At 41.9% G+C, this 15,552-nt stretch overlaps 1 protein-coding gene across 2 annotated transcripts in view; it reads right to left on the bottom strand.

Annotated features, from left to right (window-relative positions):
- plch2a (phospholipase C, eta 2a) overlaps positions 1-15,552 on the bottom strand; it is a 193,463-nt gene that overhangs the window by 10,492 nt on the left and 167,419 nt on the right. For both annotated transcript variants that reach the window (XM_085780983.1, XM_085780982.1), the window contains 11 exons: positions 14,238-14,345; positions 10,534-10,689; positions 9,128-9,226; positions 8,751-8,851; positions 8,434-8,522; positions 8,019-8,201; positions 7,814-7,921; positions 7,097-7,221; positions 4,763-4,847; positions 3,118-3,264; positions 1,452-1,531 (listed from right to left, as the gene is read on the bottom strand). In XM_085780983.1, the coding sequence (XP_085637109.1) occupies positions 1,452-1,531; positions 3,118-3,264; positions 4,763-4,847; positions 7,097-7,221; positions 7,814-7,921; positions 8,019-8,201; positions 8,434-8,522; positions 8,751-8,851; positions 9,128-9,226; positions 10,534-10,689; positions 14,238-14,345 (1,281 nt within the window). The remainder of the gene's footprint in view (positions 1-1,451; positions 1,532-3,117; positions 3,265-4,762; positions 4,848-7,096; positions 7,222-7,813; positions 7,922-8,018; positions 8,202-8,433; positions 8,523-8,750; positions 8,852-9,127; positions 9,227-10,533; positions 10,690-14,237; positions 14,346-15,552) is intronic.

Here is a 15,552-nt window from a genome sequence, read left to right as displayed (position 1 = left end):
CATAACTCATGTGAGACATGAGTTGGCCTTATCATTTTTAATGCTTGCATTGGCTGACAAGAGGAATGTGTGCAGGGGGGTGGTGGGGGTCACTTTGGTGGCAAAGAGGGTGGAGCGTGTGGCTCATGCAAGATGCCGACTGGGTCTCACTACACCTGTGTTTTGAGTGGCAGCTTCAGGGCTCCTAAAAATTTCTTGCCTCTAAATGGAGCGTTTGGAAAAAGAGGGGTCCACTGAAATCACAAACAGACACAGGAAGAGAGTAAAAATCAGAGAGGGGGGAGGGGGGATGAAAGAAAGAAAGAAAGAAGAAAATGGGTGGGTTGAGGGATAAGAGAGAATCACGACAGGAGGCACAGAGCAGCAGCTGAGGAAGAGGAAGTTCAAAGCAAGGACAATGAACAACAGAGCGGTCATCTACACCATGTCTGGAGACAGCTGAGTGGAACTGAAGGATCAAAGAGACAAAACCAAAGCTTGTGTGGTGATAGTGACAACTGCATCAGTTATGATCACAAAGAATATTTTGAAACAGAAACAATGCACACAGTCAATACAGGGTAATATTATTATGAATAACTACCACAGCACCGTTCATTTTTATTAAGTTATTGTTGCAGGTGAAATTTATACAAAGGTCTATTTTCCAATTAACATAGGATATCGGGCTGTCTCACACCCAGAGCTCCTTTGCAGCCCAAAATTGCTTGATGGACTCAAAAGTATTGCACAGCGAACATAAAGTGGATGAAAGATGTAATCTATGTTTGCCAGACTCTTCACTGGGAACTAAGGGGGCAGTAACACAGAAATTTAGACCAAAAGGGGATACCGGGGTGGAGAAACAGTCCTAAATGAAAGCACTGCTCTGGTACAAGTAGTGAAAAAACACAATGAATCTCTTAGTGACAGTCCAGAGATTTAAAAGATGTTACTTAACCTTATGCCATAGCTTTTCTGCAGAAAACTGATCACTATACCATCAGGAAGTCCTGCAGCCAGTGGTGAACAAAACATTCAGATCCTACAACTGCCTCCCTGATTTTTCCTGAAATATTTTGAATGATTTATAATGCTTATTATTATTATGGTATTTCAAGGTTGTCCTTTGATTGAGTATGTCTGCAAACCGCTGAGCCCAATCAATAAATATTTCACAGATTTTTAATCAGGGAACTTTGTGAAGTTTTTTTTTCTTTTCTGAGATCAGTAATGATAAAAGAGCTCATCACTGGATGCTTCAACATGTATTGGGTATGGATAAGTACACATATATTATAAATAACATGGCATCAATACTCTGCTATTGATTGAGCTCTAATTAACACAGCAAATTTATTGTATTACAATTTTACAGTCTGACACACTGGACACCTGAAATTCAACTGTATCCCAGACACAACAGATTTACATACTTTATGTTTTCAGCTGGCGTCCACTGAAGTACTCACCTTACCAGTGATGTCATTCACAGCTACATGAACAAAGATGGAAGCCTCCTCCATACCTTCCAAGTACACGTGGCGATAACCTGCACATAATCACATTACAGACACATCTGCATTATCAGTGACTCATATGTAACAGTGCACGTGTTCAAACATGTTGAAGTGAAACAAAGGCTGATCCACACCAAAAGCCTTTTCTACGGTTGATGTTCTACTTCAAGGCTCCTCACCAGCATTTCTATTAAATCATAATGTAACATCCATAATGTATCACCATATCTAACAGCAGGTGACAGGTCATCTTTATCCTTATTGCTATTCTGTTTCAAATTTGCAGTCTCCAGTATGGATGATGCATCTACGCAGGTGACACTCAGCTCTCTGTTTCAGTTCAGTAAATGAGGTCTTTAGTTTAGTCCTGTTTAGCTATGAAAAGCTCGGTTTCTTTCAGTGAGGTCAGGTTTTGGCTGTTTTTGACCTGCACCATATGCTGCAAAGAAGACGTAGCTCTAATTATCATGAGAGCAGCTCTAACCTACAGTGACCCCCCAAAAAAACTTAAATTGTTGTCTCTTTGTGTATGAATAAAGGAAGCCCTGCTTTTCCTGGTCCCAATTTAAAGCTTCAGTTGGTAACAATTATTCAGTCATATTTGCTGGAATTGTCACTATATTCTGATGGTCAGACATTAAATGAGTAATTTAGGACAAAATCCAACTCCTCTGGCTCCACCTACAGCCTGTAATCGTATTGCCAAAATCCACCGCGCCCGACGATTCTCCACCAGTCAGGTAGAGGGAGCAGGAGGAGCAGCCAATCGCCGCTCCTACACGTCGTGCTATGGATACGGTACATCTTTTTTTTTTTTTTTTTTCTCTGTGGGTGCGTTCATGGCTACTTTGTGTGTGTCTGTGTGTGTGTGGGGCGCTTGGCAGAGGTTCATAAAGGGACCTGACGGAGTATTGTCTTGAAATTTCCGACCAAGTCGCGGAGTTTACTTTCACTTTCGTCAACTTACCAACTGGAGCTTTAAGGCTACGTCCACACAAATGTGATTTAATTTTTGTCTAAAATAACTTCAGTCCAGATGACTGATTGATCTTTGCTCAGTATAAGAAATAATTTCTCCACTGACACTTTTGAAAATGCACATCACATGACTATTAATGTACACTGGGGGAGAGTGCTTGTGCTGGGAGTAAACATAACAAAAAGGATGTATTTTCAGAAGGTATCAATTAGCCAACTCTGGACTGAGGGAACCTGCTGTTTCTAGTCTCAATGCTAAGCTAGGCTAACCATCCACTTACTGAAGCAGTGACCTTGACAGACACAAGACTAATTACCATCTTCTCATCTTATTCTTTTAAAGAATGAAAATGACATCAATAATTAATAATTGGTCATAATATATAATAATAGCACCAAACAGTCCTGTTCTCAGAATCATTCCAAAAGCAATTCAACCAGAGTGGCATTGATTAATTCAAATATATATAAATATATTGCTCCAAATGCATCTTAACAATCACATCAGACTTGTTCTCATTTCTACAGAAAGCTATCACTGAAACGGGAGAAACAAAAACAAGACTTTCAGCGGTCACCGGAGAAACACGATCTGTATCTATCAGTCCCATGTAAGAACAGGTGATTCAGCGTCTCTTACCTGTCATCATGCTGTTGAAGGCGATGGTGCGCTGGCCGATGAAGTCCTGGCCAATGGGGTCATGATCCCACACGAGGAAGCGCACCAGGGCCAGCTCCGGCATGTGGACTGTAAACACCAGAGTCTCCTCCCACATGGGGTTGAAACCTACAGGACCGGCCCAGGAGATATCGCACGCAGGAGGGAGGGAGGGAGGGAGGGAGGAAGAGGATGGAGGGGAGGATGATAAGAAGAGAGGAGAGAGAAATGGAGACAGAGGACAGAGAGAGTGGACGGTCCAGGACAAAGTTAGAGAGCGAGCTCAGCACTCATCAATTATTCAGTGTTTGTGTGTGTGTGTGCACGCTGACTGAGAGGTGCTAGCTATGCATGTCTTTTCATGCTGAGCTCATCAATTATAGATCAGAAGCCATACAGACAGCACACACACATGAACACACGCAAACACAAAAGGTGGTAGTAGGAGTCATATTCAATGCATGGCTCCAATCTGCACATACACACACTAATCACATGTCAAAGCTAAAGCAGGACAAACCGCAGGAAACAGCAGGGGCATCAACTGATACCCCCGGTGTTTACTGTGTCAGTGAGCAGCTGTCAGCAGTCAGAGAACACGAGATCCACTGCAAACTGGCCAACAGCTGATGACATTTCTCAGATGAGAGCATTAAAATCAAGTCACACCACAAATTGCTTTATTCAGCATTCACACTATTGTTCTTTGTGAGGCCATCTTTCTTTATTATTATGTGGGTGACAACTTATCCACTAGTGGACAACTTGCAACCTAACTAGGCCTACATTGTGCTATTTCAACAATTCATACATTATTGCTATTATTCAACTTTTTGATATTCTTTATACTTTTAGATATTACATGTGTTCTGATCTTTTTGTCCCAAAGGAAATGCATTGGAACAGGCTTCGAACTCTAAAAACTCTCCAACTACTCTACTTCTGCATAGTTTAAGCTACAGACTTCATTCAACTTCTCAACTGTAGGAAAAAACTTACGTTATTAAAATGGTAAATGGTAAATGGGCTACTCCGACTACTCAAAGTGCTTTACACTGTTCATTTGCATTTGGAGGGCAGTTACAGGTTCAGTGTGTGGCCCAGGGACACTGAACCAACCGTTGGCAGAGGAGGATGGGAATCGAACAGCCAACCTTCTGGTTAGCAAATGACTCGCTTTTCTTCCAATGAACATTTCTGACATTTCTTACACAGTAGTCCTATGCTTACTTGGCAGTTTGCTGCACATCATCACATTGATATAAATGACAACAGTCTTCAAAATCTCAGCCCCTTTCAAATTTTACATCTTTAACATAGGTGTCCTGTGGCTGAGAGGTTAATGCATCAGGCTACTAGTCATGAGGTTGCAAGTTCGATTCCTGCCTCAAACATGTTGCATGTCATTCCTGTACTTGCTCTCTTGTCAATTTCTTCTGCTAATTCAGCATGGCTTCAGCAATGGCTTTCAGCATTCACACGCATTTTCCTTTGGGAGATGCTCTTTCTAGTTCTCATTTATTCCTGTGGCCTATAGGTCTATCTAGGTGAAGAAAGGCCCCCCAATTCATACTGCATTTTTACAATGAGAGATGAAGCAGAATAATTCAGCTCTCCATTAACTCACCGTTATCATCCACCACTCTGGTCTGCTCTTTGCAGCAGTCCACCGGGAGGCCGATGATCTCCACCTCCACGAAGGGATCGATGATCTGAAAGAGAGACATTCCACAGTGCTGAGGTGACACAGCAGGACGTCAAGCCACTTTCAATGATCACACTTCGTTACTTCCTGTTTGTGGAGTAATCTGATGTACACTGAGCTTGGCTGAAATCATCACCACTCGGTGAAGGTGTGAAAGTGACACACTGATATGTTCCTGCGAAAACACTCAGTAAAACACCCGGCTGTGAAGGGTTGAACTCAGGACAACCGGACCTGGTTGTACGTACTTCAAGATGTTTCACTTCTCATCCTATAGAGGCTCCTTTATAGTTGTCTGGTTTAACAGGTAAAAAATGTAAGTATGAATTAAAGCCGCAAGCGGCGATGACGGGCCCTCGCTCGCCCATGCCACCGCGGGGCCTGAGGCACGCCGGGGCTGTGGCGCGGAGCAGAAATGGAGAAAAAACCTGGAAGGAGGCCAAAAATGCAATGTTTCGTTCATCCACCAGGGGGCAGTCACCGCATGTGGTGTGGTGCGTTCAGGGGCCGCCCCTCATCACTCATGTGAAGTTTGGAGTGAATGGGCTCTATGCACACTTCCTGAATTTAAGGCAGGCCCTTCATTTCCTGTCTTACATTATTGGACAAACTGATTAATCCAGGTGTGTCTGACCATTGTGACTACTCAGACACACCTGGATTAATCAGTGTGTCCAATAATGTAAGACAGGAAATGAAGGACCTGCCTTAAATTCAGGAAGTGCTGGAGCTGTGCATAGAGCCCATCGGACAAAGCATGAGGGAGTTATGAGCAGTTAAAGGTTCGTCCACCAGGGGGCAGTAATGGGATGCATGCAGGTGCGTTCAGGGTCAGTCCCTCATCACACATGTGAAGTTTCGTGGAAATCGGACAATGTTAATGTAAAATATGGCACTTCCTGTTTCCACTAGGGGGCGAATGAGTGAGATCGCCTATGAGCATATGGAAACGTTGAGGTCGTGACCCTGGACCTGTGTACCAATTTTCATGTTGATACGAGTTCAATAAAGCCATCCAAAGGGCAAACGTATTGTCATGGCGAGGAATGGTCGCCGCGTCGGCACACGGACGCCATTACTCGTATCTTCACAGCGTTCATGATGGAGCTTCACCAACTGGTTCTGCATGTTTTAGAAGTGGAATGAAGTTGATGGGGCAAAGTATGTACATTTTCCAAATTTTAGTACACTTCCTGTTACCACCGGGGGGCGCTATGAGTTACGTGGGAAGTTAATATATCGGGACGTTCAGGGCGGAGCCATCATCATGTCCAGCAAGTTTGAAGTTGATTGGATGAAGTATGTGGGCGTGAGAGCCACTCGTATGGACATGGCGAGCACGCCAAAGTGAATTGAGCGCTGGCAGCCACGCCCTTTGACCTACGGACTCACGGAGCACAAGATAAGCTCAGCTAGGTCTGTGGTGTACCTAATTTGAACTTGATCGGGCGAACGCTGTGGGAGGAGTTCGTTTTGAGCGGGAAAAATCAAAACCAAAATGGCCGACTTCCTGTTGGGTTGAGGTCATGAGGTCAAGAGGATTTTTTGTATATCTGGGTATAATACATATGTGTGCCGAATTTTGTGTGTGTATGACAAAGTAAGACGATGGCGATGCCATTGACACGTGTTTGTAGGGGGCGCTATTCAGCCATTTGGCCACGCCCATTTCCAACGACTTTAAAATATCAAATTTTTCGCGAGGCCTGATGTGCATGCCAAAATTCACGCGTTTTGGGGCATGTTGAGGCCCCCAAAAATGCGATTTTAGGGAGAATATAATAATAAACATAGCAATTACAATAGGGCTTTCGCTGGGCGACTTGCAGTCGCCGCTCGGGCCCTAATTATAAAAATGACAAATGTCATGCCATATTTTTAACATCTAGGAGCTAATATTATCAAGCCTTCCATTTTTTTTATTGACATGAATTCAAAGCCAAATCATGAGATGCCAGTAGAGCTGCTAGATTGTACATCAAAGTGGATGATAAAACAGCAAATATAATCTATAGTGAATATTAAATTTTGGATAATACATTGGTGAAGGCTTAGTGAGATGTTTGGGGGAAATATGGTGTGACCAGTGGTTGGGAGAATGTTGTCAGGATGTGTAATGTGCACATTTATCAGAGTGTTGTATCTGTTCTAACTGTGAAACACCGTCTGAAACACAGAGTGTATGACAAGTTCAGTTTGTGGGATATATAATTTTTTTTCACTGTATGCTTGTTTACAGTTGTATGCGAGTCCTACCTCTCCCCTGTCCCCTAACATTGAATCTTTGGGTTTGGGCAGCTGTTGTCCACTGATGATCTTCAACACCAGCTGTTTCTTCATCTGACCTGGCAGTGGATCCTCCAGGTTGGGGTTAAAGGCACCTACAGTGGGTAGAAAGGAAGTACAATGGTCATTTATAATCTTTCACTTCTAAAATGAAATGGCACAAATTAAGGGTGAAAATGCAACATAGTGCTTAAGGTACAAATAAATGCACATAGTCATAAAACAATACACCAGGATTTCTGTAACTTTATGATGTCACAACAAAGCAGCCACCACCATCACAGCATGGCCCACTGACTCGAATGCTTTCCACCCAGGACAGTCCCAGTGGATAATCTAATAATGAGATACATTCTTTCCCATTCCAATTGTAATGTATGTGTATGTGTATATACATACATTTATTATAATATCTTCTCATTAATACCTTAAAGGGACAGTGTGTAATATTTGTCAAGGTTTATTGGCAAAATCTGAATATACTACCAATGAATGCTAGAAGTCACTGTTTTCCCCTCATTTTACGCACTGGACCTTTAACTATCAAAAAAACAAATTCAACACTGGGGAAATATACAATATGGGACCAACACAGATGATGATTTATCATGACATTAGCATGCCTGCCAGTGCAAAGATAAAATTACAAACTTGATGAATCAAATGATTTTTTTTTCCTGTGCTGACCTTCACACATGCAGGTAGGCTTCAGCATGTAGCCACAGTTGCCGTTGCTGTAGAACTTGGCTCTGTTGAGCTGCAGGACCCGGCCCTCCGACTGGTAGTTGAGCGCAACTGAAATTAAAGCAGAGGAGGGAGAGGGTCGGCAACAATGTAGCTCACTAAAATATGTGACCACTTGTGAATTCGGTGAGTTGGGTAAAGCTCATACCGAGCTGGCAGCCGGCGCTCCAAAAGGGCTGAGGGTTGAAGTTGGAGGAGTCCACCCGGTAAGACGAAGGGTAGATGCGGGAGAGCTGTCGCTGGTTGAACTGGATGAAGGACGTGGCTTTCTGCTGCATCACCTGATGGGCTTTGGTCTCACTGAGCGACGACACCTGCCAGCTGCAGTTGGCTGCAGGGAACAAGATAAAAATATCTTTGTTTTCTGTGTTGGCTCACAAACTTCCATTCACCTCAAATGCTGAATGAGCTTGTTATTGATTTTAACTGCTAATAGACAAAAGAATGTGGTCTCATTCAATGGTAAATTACTTGGAAACACTGTGGAGATTACGATTAATTTAATCTAAATGTTTAGCAGTGAGTGAATCTTACACTTGGACAGGTTCAACAGAGTTATTCACCTTGTGCCTCGATGTCATAGAGACCCACAGACCGCGTGTATTTGACCAGATCAGACAGAGCTCTTGATAACTTCATGGTCTTCTTCTTTCTGTAAGGTCAACAAAAGGTCAAGGGTCACAGAAGTACCCAAATTATTTAAATGACAGATGAAATATACGTAAATAAAATATAATCAAGTGTGACAGTACTATTATGGACAAACATTTACCTCAAAAATGATGTAGAGTGAAAATAATTAATTATTTTATAGCTGGTTACCTACTGCACCCTGTCTTTGAGGTGTGTGTGTGTGTGTGTGTGTGAATGAGTGACGTACTTGCTGTGGTGCAGTGGAGCACGGGAAGCACTGCTTGTGCTCTCTTGATCTGTATCTGTGTCCTCCAAGCTCGACGTCTTCTTCAGCTTGGTTGACTTTTTCTGGAGAGAAGTGAGGGGCCAAAGAATAACCATTTCAATTTCAATTTCATCTTTTCACATATAGAGTTTTGTATAAGGGTTTTGATCCAGGTTTACTGTTTATGCAACAACACACTGTGTCACGTGATAAGACAACAGCTGGTCTCTGGTCTGATTAACCGTGAATCTGTTTTTTACCGTCTCCAGTATATTCTCATCACAGAAGGTGGAAGATTGGGCAGAGAAACAGAAAAGTGATTTAAGTGAAGCAGAGAGAGCAGAAATAAAAAGGCTTACCTTGCGTTTAGAGAAGTTCCCCATGAAGGAGCGGCCTGTGTGTTTGTTGCTGCTGGGATTAGCCTCGTCAGCTGTGTCTGTCCCATCTTCGCTTTTACCCTAACAGCAGAGGAAACATCTTCAAGATGTGTAATTAACATTTTTCCATCACTTGTCAGACTGAATTGCTTTCTTGTTTTGTTTTGTTTGGGATGTTTTAAACTATTACGTTTGAGCTGGTTGTTATTAGAATTAAATCATACCAGCCATAACTGTTTTATGACCGACAGTCAAATAGGAAATACTGTCTTCATGAATCAAAAACAAGACAACTGAGAAGAGTCATCAACAACCAAATTCCAACGACTCTGAGGCAAGAACAGAAAAAAAAATGTAATTACAAATCAAAGATTGTATTTTGTTTTGAAAAAGTCATTTCTATGCTAATGGGATGGGAGAGTGGAGCTGATTTGAGGAGAAACACTTCATTAGATGCAACATTTACTGAAGGAAAACCAAGAAGCACGGGCCCCACTTTCTTCTCCAGTGGTGCACTCCCTCACAAACACGAAAGCACAAGACAAACAAGAAGAAAAGAGCTCCTACTTAAAGCACAAGTCCAGATGTGACTCGCATCTGTTTAGAGTGAAATATCTGTTTTTATCCGAGTAATGTATTCATATTCAGTTCTAGCTCTGCTTGAGTAGTTATGGCTGTAGGAGAGAGGGTTACTAATCCATTGCTCATACACACTGTCACAGCTCTGTCAGGGATTTGAACTGGCAACAGTCCAGTCCTCATCGTGTCTCTATCACCTTTTCACAGTTGATTTCAGGAGAGAGTGGAGGAGTGTGTAAATAAGGAACAGTCACTTCAAAGTCTGGCTTCTGTTTAAAGGATGAAGGAGCAGCAAGTCAGAAAACAACCAAACAGAAAATGCATTCTGACACTAAAATGTGCCTTCTTTTTTTAAACCTCATTTTCACACTTCATATGAATTCAAGTAAACAGACTTTCCTCCAGCTACAACTGCTGCCTGTTTATTTCTACTAATCACATCAAAACCATAAACCACTAATCCAAAACTCCATCATTCTAGCTCAGCATGTATTACTGTTTTTTTGACTTGAACTTGAAATGTTAAAAAGTGCATTTCTGTTAATGGGCAATAAACAAAAAAAACAAAAAAAAGATCATATCATATGATAACACATGGACCTCCTTTCTACAACACCTCCAACTTGCAATCTATTATTTACAATGGTATATCTAACCTGCTTATAGCATGAAATGGAGTAATATACTGTATGTATGTGTGTATGGATGGACAGTACCAGTTTGAATTCATTTGAAAGTATTCCAGAAACATCAGGTGAGATCTTCTTGGCTCACCAGGAACTCTCTGTCTACCTGTCTGCTGTGTTTACCTTGGAGCCAGTTTTGCCTTTAGGCTTCCCGGCAGGAGGGAGGGCTGCGATGGTGAAGCTGTCCGGATCCTCACGGTCTCGGATCTTAGACTCCTTCATCAGGTTGTCGAGCTTTTTCTTAGCCATGTTCTCCACCTGCTTCCTGTTGGCTGACGTCTGGAAGAAGTTACACAGCGAGTTATGATGATTATGTGATGATCATCTTACATGAAACAAGAAATGAAGGTGATGTTTAACAGTTCCTGTGTGTAATTGTTCATTTTCATACATAATTTACACTGAAGATATTTTATGGTAGTGGGCCACTTGAACAATTTTCATTGTCTATTAATCTTTCATTTCAATATCAAGTGTTATCAATCACGTGCTAAACATTCTATTTATAGTTAAGTAAAATAATTTGCTCTGTTTCGGAAATTTGTTAATGATGTCTGAGTTTTGAGCTGGAAGTTGGACAAAACAAGTCAAGAGATGACTTTGGGCTTGAAGTAGAGTATGACAGACATTCTTCTTACTCATTACTGACATTTTTTAGACTGGACAAAAATAACCAGCATACTGATTGATAATGGAACACATTTTGGATGAAACCTTGAGATATTAACTTTTAATCACAATTCCGAAAAGAGCAGACAGTGACTTTCTCAAGGTTTGAAACAGGGAATGCAGGATTTTATCTGAGGTTGTTCTGTAAAAGACAGAATAGAAAGGTCTGTAAAGAAATGGTAAAGAAAGAAACACATGAAGCAAGGCCAATGACACTATACATTAGGTTAAGTTACATAAGCCTCCTGCACCATTTGACAAGTGGTTGTTTAGGTTATGTAAGCCATTTGATGTGGGAGTATGACAGTCATGGTGTACAAGTTCTTTTTGTCAAGTAACTACTCAGTTCACCTGCAGCACATCTAGTTGAATCAGCAGTTTTCATTAGGAAATATTAAACCATTAATAATTATTTCCAGTGAAAACTGTAGCAGGAACAATGTCTGGAGAGAACTAAACAGAGGTGGAAGGAGAAATATCAGACAGATACCAAAAAACTAAACTGCATAGTTCATAAAAGCAGTAAAGAAAACACATATGATGCTTTTGTAATGTCCACTAGTTTTATCTGAGGTCCAGTGGCAGGAGAAGGTTTTGGTGATCATCTCTTACTCTGTTCTGACCACACTGAGATTAACAACACATCATGCAGGAGCCTACGAGGACTCACATTTCGTAAGGAGTAAAGATGAAGCAATACATTATGTAACATGAAGCAGAACCCCCCTACCCCCGGCGGCTGATGAACAGGCCCCTTGCATATAATGTAAGTACTTCCAGATGTGATAGCATGACGGGGAATGACAGCGAGACATCCTTTATACAGATGTTGTGGAGTAAATGAGAGATCGCTGCTCATTCTCTCTCTGGCACATGCTGGGCTCGGCCACGCGGTGGCAGAGTTTACCCACAAACCTCCTGTTCGTCTCAGACCACAGGCAGCGCCGCATGCACCAGGAGGAGTGTGTGTCTACATGTTCAGTGCAGATACAAAGAAACCAGTTTTGAGCTTTTATTAATGAAGAGTGTGGTCCAATCGGTGCTGTGCATCTCACATGATGGATACGGTTTCTTATCTATTCTATAACTATTATATTGACACAAAACTTGTGCCTGATCAGAGCTTGATGCTTTGATCTGATCACACCACCACACACGATTGGTAATTTATATTCTTCTGGTTGTTTCACTGTCATAAATACAGTGGAATAGTTTAGTGAGAATACTTTCAAGAAAATAACCAAATAAATGATTTTTAATTGTCACTCAGATGAGTTTCTGCCAGCGTTCGTCTTTAGACCAGCTCTCAGTGCAGCTGCATGGAGACAGGTGGATCCAGCCTCGTGGAGAAGCTGCCACAGCTCCTCTGTGGATTTAGTCACTCACTCTCTACTCTCCATCCAAGAACTTCTGTAAATAATGAGCTCCTCTGGAAAATGAATAAAACACTGTCTGACACAACTCGGCTCATTTCTCTGCACCGTTTTTTCCGTCAGCTCGAGTGCAATGCATGATGGTATATCATGCTTGGGTAGTGACCATTAGTAGTACACTCCTTTTCACGGTGCATGGTGAGATACTGTGAGTCCACTATACAGGGCATAGTAACTCTAATTACACATCGAGACAGCATTACAAATGGTTGAACTCACTATATACTGTAGTGGATGATAGGGAGTAATGAATTAGACGCAGTCAGAGTCTTCTGTATCTGCAGGGTCAGGGTTGGGTAAGCAGCTGAACCTGAACAATCCCTGTTAAGATCAGCACTCAGTGGAGATCAGACCGTCTGCTGCAGGACTCCTGGATCTCCTCATGTCTGAAGGCCATTTGTTACCACTCATACTGTATTTATGAGTGAACTGTTTATGCTAGAGCTTAAAACTGCTGCACAGTGCTGTAGGCTTTGGGCAGATATTGAATATTTAATTTTCAATCGTTATGAATATAGGTCGGACAGTTCCTAACTCCTATTTTGTCAACACATGCTGCCAACATTTCCAGTAAAACATATACATTACAGACTGATACTAGATAAATAGATAAAAAAATCTATCAAATCAATTTATCATTAGTTGCAAAATAACTGCAACAACAACATTAGTTTTGTCTAAGCAGTGTTGGTCCAGCCACACTGGTCTTTTCTCAAGAGGTTGCTGTATTTTATTTTTTATTCTTTATCAACTTAAATTTAAAACTTTATGTAATTAGTCCCTCATGGTCTGTGTTCTTGTCCCTCTTAAAACATTAGCTGAGTCTCAATTCACAGTGCGTAGGTGTGTTCACAGTGAGGAGTAAAGCAAGCAGTTTCTTCTATGAAACCAGATTCACTCAAAATGGTAAAAGTAAAAAAAAAAAAAACCGTGGTCACAAGTTGTGATCATTATTTCTGGTGAGTGCACAGCAGTTTGATTTAAGACAACACTACCCTGTCAAAATCCATTCACTACACCCGTCAATAAACTGTGTAGTGCCCACACAGTGTGCTACATTTGAGTGCACTGACACATTGACCAAGTTGTAAAAAGCCAACACCTGCCACGTAAATCTTAGCCGAACCAATCTCAGGCTAATACTGCTGAGTACTGTTCATTTACTGCTCAGTGAACTGGTTCTTGGACTTGCAAGACATCTATCCATATAATGTGCATGTGTCAGTTTAAGAATCCTACATGGAGCATGTTAGAGAAGTAATGTCAGATGGCGTTTTTTTGGGGGGGGGCTACCACTTCACACATTTACAGGCAGGATGAGAGAATATGGCACATGACTGGATGAGCTTTCTTGGGTGGTTGAGGATGAGCTTTTTATACAGTACTGTACCTTCCACTTTGAAAGAAGCAAGCAACAGTTGAAGAGGAGGAGAAGAAGAAAACAAGAAGGAACAAACAGGAAGAGAGAAGAGCAGGAAATGAGAACAAATAGCCACAGAGAGAGAGACAGAAGCAAAGAGCAGAGATACAGGTGATCAACAACAAAGACAGGACGGCAGGAGGAAGTGATTATAGTTTAAACGTGAACCGTCAGTGACAGGAAATAAACACGCAATTCACTTTTCATCTTCTGGACACAAGGACACATAACCTGCATGTAAATCTGGCAGACAGAGGGAACAGATGTGGTGAAGTGGAGAGAAAAAGGTCGATAGGGGAACATACATCTCCGTTCATCAGCTTGCAGTCGTCCTCCATCTCATCTGCGCTGTCCTCGTCCGACACGTCGCCCTCCTCTGCGTTCTCGTCGATGTTGGGAGGCAGTTTCTTCCCCTGGTGGAGAAGAGAACAAGTCAGAGGGGAGAGAACGAGCTGCACCACTAATCTAAACTAATTCATCCAATCTGCACTGCATTTGTGTTTGCACTCTACATGCTGTGAGAGGACAGCAGTTTGTCAGTGGATATGTGGCACCGCCTGTCTCTGCAGCCACAGGCTTTTCAGACCAGTTAATATATTTGATCAATTAAGCAAACTTTATTTTGTCCATAGTTGGGTAACTGGGTATGAAACAGTGGGAAGCTGTATACTGTATGCAGTGAGCACTGAATAAAAACATATCAACACAGAAACACAAGACCTAAAACAAGGGATGATAAGTTCACATAACAGTGCACAAGGTGACAGTTGATGTAAAGGCTGGTGACAGGCAGACAGGAGGCAGCTTTCTCAAGTAGCTGTTTGTTGTAAAGACCCTGCAGGTTTTCCTCATTCTTTGTATTTTCCTCTCTAAGTCCAGACTAATGTTGATAAATGAGATGTCTGCTACTATAGGGAATGTCATATGTTTGGTTAGAAACCACTTATTTTCTCCCCAATCACTTGTCTAATACTGTAGCGTATTGTAAATGTACACTGTCAAGCAAACAAAATGAAATGTCTTATGTGCTCCCTTCTTATGTTTGTCTTGGCATTAGTCTTACAGAGGATTCACTGGCTGATAAAGCCATGCTTATGCTGCGTTCGGGATAACTCAGAACTCTGATCTTTCCAACCTCCTAGCAAAAGTGAAATCGAAGTTGGAGCTCCCACTCGGTGAAGTCTTCGAGAATCATTTGTCTGACGTCACACAACAATCTGCACCTGGGCAGAACCCCACTGTCAACGGTAAACCATCAATTGAAATGCATTTAAATGCCAAAGTAGCAAAGTTAGTCCTGGTCCGCCATGTTTTTGGTTATTCTGTGAAGTCGGAACTCTGAGTTTTCAACTGGGAGAGTCCGAGTTGTGAGTTGTCTTGAAGGCAGCATTGGAACCTGTCTTTACTTGGCATTTATATCATAGCATTTTAGGTTATTTAAGCTGCTGGACAATTGGAATTTCCCTCCAGGGGATGAATAAAGTCTTCTTCCTCTTCGACATGGTTCTTCTTCTTCTTCTTCTTCTTCTTCTGCTGCCTCCTCCTCCTCCTCCTCACAGGCCTCAGCGGAAGAGACAACAGAAAGAGGCTGAACAGTGAATGTACAGACTCAGCAGGAAC

Source organism: Trachurus japonicus, chromosome 7 (genome assembly GCF_045865225.1).
Source record: "Trachurus japonicus isolate A0001 chromosome 7, Traja_1.0".
Lineage (NCBI taxonomy): Eukaryota > Metazoa > Chordata > Actinopteri > Carangiformes > Carangidae > Trachurus > Trachurus japonicus.
This window is presented reverse-complemented; position numbering and strand designations above follow the sequence as displayed.